This window comes from Lolium rigidum, chromosome 5, assembly GCF_022539505.1.
Source record: "Lolium rigidum isolate FL_2022 chromosome 5, APGP_CSIRO_Lrig_0.1, whole genome shotgun sequence".
Lineage (NCBI taxonomy): Eukaryota > Viridiplantae > Streptophyta > Magnoliopsida > Poales > Poaceae > Lolium > Lolium rigidum.
This window is the reverse complement of record NC_061512.1, coordinates 165,871,365-165,879,961: the sequence shown is the minus strand read 5'-3', so window position 1 is coordinate 165,879,961 and position 8,597 is coordinate 165,871,365. Positions and strand designations below refer to the sequence as shown.

The window sequence follows — 8,597 nt, the reverse complement described above, 5'->3', positions numbered from 1 at the left end:
GACACAACACGCTGCTAGACAGCCGTCCCCATGAAGCCGTCTGAGAGACTTGCCGCGAAGCGCCTGGGCTCAGTCGTCCCCTTCACCGGCAGCCGCCTCTAGGTACGGCAGAGGAAGGGTAAGGGGAGGATGGGGTGGCGGCTAGGGGATATTAGTTAGGGTTTCTCCCCAGGTTGCCATGGAGGGAGAAAGCTCCTTGCATCTATGTATGTTAAAAAAAATTGCCAACGGAAAATTTTATCATGCCGGATAGCTTATATTGCCGACATTTTTCCCCGGCACGACCAGTTTGACACTGAAATCAAGTTTTGTGTTGTCAGACAACACATCAGAACATTATTTTCGGAGCTGGAATGAAAAAAAAATGATGCACTGTCTTATCTGGGCTATGAGTAGTGTCGTGGGAAAATCACTTCCAAAATACTCGTGAGGAACTGTACGTACTAGCAAGGTGGCAGGTGACGATAACCTGGAAAAGTGAAGAAAAAAATGATCGTTTATGAGTTTGCTTTCTTCTTCCGACCGATCTGGACGGTTTCGTCCACGGAGTAGGTTTGATCTAGTCATGCTCCAAGAAAATGCTGATCAAGTAGTAGTATACTACTATCTGATAAGGTCAATGACAAAGCTTGTGAATTCTAGCACAATACAATACTCATGCAGGCGTATTCACTTTTTTCTCATGCATGAAACCTTCATCCACGCAATATGATCGATGGTGACCTTTCGTGGAACCACCGTGAATGCATTGTGGCGAGTTGGTAGAGCCGGAAATTAATTGTGACATAAATAATACTCAGTCGTCGGATAACTTTTTTACTAGGTCATCACATATCTTAGTAACCTTAGACATAAACCGTATCCACTACCTTGCTTCTAACCGTGCCTTAAACATATTCAAACGAAACATGAAAAGTTGACGCGAAATAATTTAATCAGCACGTTCAAGCAGCCTGAGAGGCTGAGACCGTTTCCATCCGTTGTACGGTTCTAGTGGACTCCTTCTGCTGCTCATGTAGTCACACTGCTTGCTGCAGCTATAAAAACATTCACCCCCTGCATCTTCAAATGACCGGCCACACGCAGCAACACTAGATAAACCGAACCGAACAGTCCAGAAACAAATGGCTTCCTCTTCATCCTTCCTTGTCCTCGCTCTTTTTGCCTTGATTTCATGGCAGGCCATAGCCTCTGATCCTAGTCCACTCCAAGACTTTTGCGTCGTGGACAAGAATTCTCCAGGTATTATTTACTTCATGACTTTTTGTCCCGTTATTACCAATTATATTGTATTGAAGTGATTCTTTGGAGAGTATATGCATATTTAACTAGCAAGGAAAAAAATCCATATATACTTACAGTTCACGTCTCCAATGTATGCAGTGCTTGTAAATGGGTTTGTTTGCAAGAACCCGATGGATGTCAATGCAGATGACTTCTTCAAGGCAGCCAACCTTGACAAGCCTAGGATGACCAACAAGGTTGGATCCAACGTCACCTTGATAAACGTTATGCAGATCGGTGGCCTCAACACTCTAGGCATCTCACTAGCGCGCATTGACTATGCACCCTTAGGTCAGAACCCACCACACACGCACCCTCGTGCCACCGAGATTTTGACAGTGCTTGAGGGGACATTGTATGTTGGCTTTGTCACGTCCAATCCGGAAAACAAGTTCCTCTCCAAGGTGCTCAACAAAGGAGACGTGTTTGTGTTCCCTGTGGGGCTGATCCACTTCCAGTTCAATCCCAATCCCTACAAGCCAGCGGTTGCAATTGCTGCGCTCAGTAGCCAGAACCCAGGGGCTATCACCATTGCAAACGCGGTGTTTGGATCGAAGCCACCAATTTCGGATGATGTTCTTGCCAAGGCATTTCAGGTGGAGAAGAATACGATAGACTGGCTCCAGGCTCAGTTCTGGGAGAACAACCACTACTAAGTCATACCTTGCCTGAATTCATGGAAGATATACATTTGCAGTGTGCAAATGGCTAGCTTTAGTTTCTACCTATATGTGCAATCTTAAGTTGCATTTAGAAAGTTCACATATGACATGGTAGTGTATGTGTCTGTGAGTATGAATGTATTTCCTCCTTTTTAATAATTGATACTATTTATTTTTGTCATACTCCCATCTTATGTGTTTTTTATCCTGATAAAGAAACAAAACAAACTTTGTTTTTCTTGTTCCAAAGCAAACCAACTTCATTATTAATTTAATATAAGTTTGACATTGACCGTTGCAAATATGATGCAATGGTACATATATAAGACACATGGGAACGAAGTACAGAAAACAACATTGGGACAACATGTTGTTCTGTATACATGCATGCAATTTATGGAAATATGATGCAAGTTATTTTCTATGTTATTTCCTTGTACGGCAAAAACCGCGAGAAGACAATATAGTAGTTAACAGAGATTGTGTCAACAAAAACCGAGGCGGATAATTTCATTCATGCAGGAATGCACCTGATCCAATTTATCTGTGCACTGTCTCTTGACAATGTCTCTTATTGTTTTCTTGGAATTTTCATTTTTTTAGCGAGCTTTATAGACCAAATCAGGGGAGTATGATGTATTGGGACGATTGTCTCTTTTCATTATATATGTGTCATGTAGGCAAAGAAATATGTAAAATACTATAGGACACATTACCTAAGTGAAGATTAGAAGAGAGGTCATATTGTCATCACATTAAGACGGTTTCACATGTTTCGGAGGAGATTTGCATGGTTTGAGGAAAGTTAAATCCGATATAAGTCAAAATTCTTCCCAATCCCTCTCAATCCACTCCAATACTCTTGAGAAGTGTAGCCGAAGTGACTAAGAAGGCCTGATCAATAAGGTCATTAAACGTTTACTCGGTCATAATTTCTCTTAGGTTACTCATAGTGGGGGTAACGAAGGTAGTAACATGAAACTACATGCATTGCCAACTAGGTATTTTTATGAATGACATGCCATTAAATGAAGAAAGATATGGTTGTGTATTTTTATGAATGACATGTTGGTAATGCATGTAGTTTCATGTTACTGTGAGCCTATTTTTATGAATGACATGCCATTAAATGAAGAAAGGTATAGGAGTGTGGTTAATGAGGATGCCACGACATTAATTGGAATGCCGCTGATATGCATACCCCATGCTTACAAAGAGACCACGTAAGATTAGTTGGTACTGCATAGATATAGACATATAGTAGCTCCATAGTCAGCCATTACCTCACATGTCAGTTGTATTAGTATGGTAGAAAAATATTAGGAAAATAAACTACTTTGAAAGGTTGATAAAAGAAAATTGCTGAACACAAGTAACCAGCAAGAGACTACTTCAGTCTTCTAGTCGATTTCTACATGACTTCCTCGTTTTTTTCAGAATCAACTTGATTTGTTCTTTTGCCATTTGCCAATGGTCTCAATCCATCGCTATAAAAATCCAGATGTTTGTTGACAGAGTGAAACTTTCCGCCGGCAGTGCCCCCGCTAGGCGTGGAAGAGTACTGGTTTTTTATAGATAAAAGGTCCAAAGAGCCCGACTTTAAATTAATAAAGCCCTCAACCGGTTAGGATATAACGGTGTTGCTTACACGCACTTGAATAGGTTTAAAATAAAAGCAAAGCCCTATAAAAACTATAAGAAACGGGCGCCGCAAGCAGGGCCGAAGCAACAACATCAAGTCCTGGAGCGCCCCTACATATCGAGTGCAGGATTGGACAATTGCAGGAATTAACCTACGTCCCTAGACTGCCCAACCTCTGCCGTGGTGGAAACTGCACATTGGCACTCGGAACCGAATTCCATGAAGCCGCGTCATCGAAACACCATCTTGAACAAGCCACGAAAAACTGCCACAAACGGAAGGGACACGGGCCAAGCGAAGAGGGGAAGCACCAGCACCAAAAGGATGAAAAACCGGCTCGAAGACCACCTTGCCGTGCTGCTGCCGGAGGGGGGCCCTTCCCTCCTCACCCAGGCTCGAGGGTGTCGACCCACCAACAAACACAGAACAGAGAAGTGGTTTAGCACCAAAAAGCTTTGAACTTGCTGGAAAGCGCCTCCGACCTCGCCAACACAATGCCCAAACCGCACCACCGTCATTGACTCCATACTGTCGAACCCTCCGTGCCCTCATCCCAAAGAGGAGCCTCCAAGGAGGAGAATGACGCGGAGCGCCGTTGTCGCTCGTCCAAAGCCTAGGGTTTCACCCGGGTGGAGGGGAAGGGAGAGGGAAGGTAACCTCATCCGCCCTTCAAGAAGGAGAACAACGACCGAAGTCATTATTGCGGATGTGGCTTACAAAGCCAGCCAAGGGTTTCCCCCGGAAACCCACATGAACGCCTTGCACAGATGTAAATCAGTCAGTCTGAGGACCATCTGAGCCGGATCTAGCGTGGAGAAGAAGGACCATGGAGACATCAACAAAATAGACATAGAGAGCGCCAGGGCACCACTACACCGCAAAAGACTTCCGCTAGCTCCTCGCCGTTCACACGACCAAGAAGACCAGCCAACACCACCGAGTGCCACCCGCCCTCCGGTCGACGCCGTTACCCACCATCCAGAGCCGCCGGCCTGGGAACCACGCAAAGCGACCCTACGACACTGAGAAGCACCGGTATTCACCGCCATGAGGTCTCCGGCGATCGGAGATGCCGAAGAAGGGATCTCCTTCCAGATCGACGATAAGCAGCCCCCATGGCTGCTAGCGTCTAGGATCTGGGACGGAGGCGGGCAAGCACAAGGGCCCGAGGCCCCTGCCCCGGCCCTGCGCACGGTAGCCAGAGGGCCACCCTGCCCGGCCACGTCAGAATGTCAGCCCGTAACCGCCGCCATGGCCGCTCATGCCCCTGCGTCGGGTCGGAATCGGCCCGCCTCAGTTCAATCTGGGCCCCTGTGTGCCTCGCCCGCCGTCGACCGCACTGAATTGCCGCCATCGCCGTGAGCACGCCAGCACATGAAGCCTCCACACCGCAAACGAGCCACCGTGCCTCCCGACCAGCACGGCGCCCCCGGCGACTGCATTGGCCCACGCTGCCACTGCCGCGTGAGGGGGAAGGAGAGGCCTCGCCGCCGCCGCATCGGGGCTTTGTCCTGCAACGCCTGCTAGCGGTGGCGAGGGAGGGACGAGAAGAAGGGTGGGAGAAGTCGGTGATGCCTAGGGTTTCGCCCTGCCGCTCACGAGAGCGGGCAAGACGAAATGTTCGCCACTCATCTAGTCCATGGATGTCCAAAAAATCGGAAGAGTACTGGTGAACTCACGGGGACAACTTTGTTCCCCTGAAATGAATTTGGCATGCAGAACATGAAAAATATTTAGCCAAAATCCTTTACCCTCAGGTTGAGTAGCACCACATCTCTCCATGCGCCTTTTATTTTCTTGAACAGATGTTAATTAAGTTTGTTGAGAACATAGTGGAACAAAACAATCTCTTCACATATGAGTTGCGAAACCTCCCCCTCCCAGGCCCCTCGCGCGGGCGGATCCGGAGGACACCCCCAAACCCTAAAAAGCCCCAGATCCTCAGTCCTCTAGACATTGCTGGCACTGGCGCCGACGGTGATGGCAGTGCTCGGCTGTCAAAGGTGATGCGCAAGGTGGGCAAACGCCCGTCGTCTCCTCTTCACGCGGAGAGTCCGCATGGCAGAGGGTCACGATGAAGGTGGCGAGCAGCAGCGAGTTGGCAGGTGGGAGGTCATGCAATAGTGCGACTGGAGGCTTGAGGGTTGCGTTGAGCGGCGTGCTTGTCATATCGGCGGTGCTCATGCCCAATATAGGTCCGATCTGGGCCAGGAGGGCCGCAGTCATTTCCCATATGGGTGATGCTATAGGCTGACTCCTACTCCCTCACTCGCCATGCCATGTGGTCGCCTCCCTTCAGTGCTGTCCATTGATGCCTCTTGTTTGCTTTGTTCCGATGGTCATTGGGGTTGAAGATAAGGCTAGGAGAAATCCTGCGCTGTTGGGGATGGTGGTGACGCCTGTGGGTGCGGTCACCTTCTTGAAGGCATCGTCGAGCCTCTATTCTTTGCACCCCGTCCCGGGCACCAGGGGACACCCTAGATCCAGTTGTTGGATCAAGCAGTGGCAACATTTCGATGTCCTCCCGTCGTCGGAGGCTCTATCGAGGTTGTTTCAAGAGTGTCAGGACAGTAGCTAAATGTGGCACCCCCGGGATCAAGGTTAGACAAATACCAGATCTTAGTCTGACATAAACCTAACCTAGAGCTCGAGAGACTACAGTGAGAGAATCGGTAACATAACAGTGACTCTACGACTCCAAGAAGTAATACAAGATCATAACTGAGCGAAGAACCAAAGTATTACAAGCAGAGGTCACTGACCTGACATACATCAATCAACGGAAGCAAAGTTATGCTATTAGACATAGCAAGATAGCAAAAAGGCCTAAGAGGCCAGGAGCATAACGGCGACGTCCCAGCCCATAGATTCCAGGCTGCCACCTGGGAACCCAAGCTACTCGTCGATGTCGACTAGAAACCACCATCTGTTGGAGCGACTTCGTCTGAAACAAAAGCATGCAAAGCTGAGTACAGGGACTCAGCAAGACTTAGTACAACCTTTTAGCAAAGCGGGTATGCGGGCTTTCTGTGGAGCTTCTTTTGTAAAGCCAGTTTTCCTTTAATAAACAAGAGGGAGAAGAAGCTCGACTACTCAGAACCTTTAAAAGGGGATAAGAGAGCGACATCTCTAGCTCTATTAAACATCATATTGTATCCGCCAATCTTCATCATCTCGAACCACTATCCTCGGATCACCCCCTCAACACCCGGAGAAGGTATCCGTAAACACACATTGATTGCCAAGTTTTACGATCAGGTTCAAGTTCTCTATGATCTCCACGTCCGTTCCCAAGTCGTCCGTAACCGTGGACACGGCTTTTCGAAAAGATTCATAACCCTGCAGGGGTGCACAACTTTACCCACACATGCCAACCGACTCTTAATGCCAAATTATTAGCTCTCTTCCTTGGAAAGCCGGCAGAGGGTGGTCGACCACGACCTTTACCTTGCTGTCGCCGAGACCATGAGTCACGCGCTAAGGATTATTCCACCGTAACGGGTCAAGTCCCGAAGTCGGTCCTTAACGATGTGAGCCGAGGTGGGTTTCCCCCAGGCCGCAACCCCGACCCACCACGACCACGCTTACCTGCATGTTATGTACCTTTAACCCCCAAGCAAAATGCAATGCATATGACCAGGTAACGCGCAAACTATGTGACTCATGGAATCTACTAGGCAAGTTAGTGAGTCGAGAGGGTACCATAATAGGGCCTCGTGTGGTTGTACGCTCGGTCTTGGTTCAAGAGGCGAGAACTCGGTTCCTAGGGTCTGGCGGAAACGAAACAACCCACCACATCCCAATGTGGCCTCTCGTCTGAGCCTTTAATCATGTTTATCATCATCTCTATACTTACCACGTCAACCTGTCATGCTTGATTCATTTCATTGTAAGGCTCCAGTCCGAGGACCGGAGTAGTAGCGTAACAAACTAAGCATGGCTAAGCATAAGAGATAAAGGCTCTCGCGACGCGCACATGCCAAACCTAGTTATGCTAGGGGCAGTGGATCAGGGTATTGAGGCTACAAAGGTCGGACATGCAACAGATAGGGTAACTCTATCTATCGATAAAAGACAGTTGAATCGTACGCGATATGTAGGAACCACAGATAAAAGCATTTCAAAATCATAGATGAACCAGGTTAGGGCTTGCCTTTGTCCCTGTCAAAGAAATATGGAATCTTCGAAGATCTTGTGATTGACTTGTTCGTCGGAGGATAGTTGCAAAGACTTGTCAGTGCTATTGATCATCAATGTTGTTGATCTTCGTCGTCTCAGACTCGTACTCTATCGGTCGCGAAGAAGCAAATACTAGAAATAGAGGAATAACATTCAATACATGGCATCGATGCAATGCGCGTACAAGGATGATGATATGACATGTTAATAGGTATTGAAATCATCCCTAAACATGAAAGGCAATTTAAATGGGTTTGGAATGCCCTATGGTTAGCATTTCCATAAACCACATAAATAAAGAAAAGGGTTCATATTGTTCTTCTATTAAGGAAGAGGATTAGAGTTGTTTAACAATGCATGCTTTTGATATCAAAGTGTAGATCTCATTTTTCTGAAGATTTTGATATATTATACACCTTTTTCTAATTTAAAATGAAATAGTTATGAATTATACAAGTTTTACTCATTTTCTCCAATTTCTGAAAATTCCTGAAAAAAATTAAAAGCCTGACAGACGGACCCCACTTGTCATGGATTTAACCTTTTTCTAATTATTTACAAAAACAATAAAAATCTGACAGGGGGCCCCACCTGTCATGGATTTATGAATTAAGGAAAACATTTAAATAGAAAGAAAAGGGCTGGGTCCCACCGGGTCAACCGCCGGTGGTTGACCACGGCGGTCTGGCGCCGGCGACGGGCAGCGCGGGCGCTCCAGGGCGTCCCCGGATGCGCCGTTTGGCGCGGCGGACGCGCACGAGCGCGGGTGACCTCATGGTGGCGGCGCCGCCCGGGTTTGGTCGCCGGAGCGGCCGTGCCGGCGAGCAGCG

General features: G+C 47.5%; 1 protein-coding gene across 1 annotated transcript; it reads left to right on the top strand.

The window, feature by feature from the left end:
- Window positions 1-1,118: 1,118 nt before the first annotated feature.
- Window positions 1,119-2,065, top strand: LOC124654525 (germin-like protein 8-11). Its single transcript, XM_047193524.1, has 2 exons — window positions 1,119-1,242; window positions 1,384-2,065. The coding sequence occupies exons 1-2, from the start codon at window positions 1,125-1,127 to the stop codon at window positions 1,938-1,940; spliced, it is 675 nt and encodes a 224-aa protein (XP_047049480.1). The 5' UTR covers window positions 1,119-1,124; the 3' UTR covers window positions 1,941-2,065.
- Window positions 2,066-8,597: the final 6,532 nt, after the last annotated feature.

Bases quoted from the DNA above. Each gene is read 5' to 3' on its own strand.
- LOC124654525 (XM_047193524.1), top strand. From the start codon at position 1,125: ATGGCTTCCTCTTCATCCTTCCTTGTCCTCGCTCTTTTTGCCTTGATT. The intron at 1,243-1,383 runs GTATTATTTACT...CAATGTATGCAG, and splicing joins CGTGGACAAGAATTCTCCAG to TGCTTGTAAATGGGTTTGTT.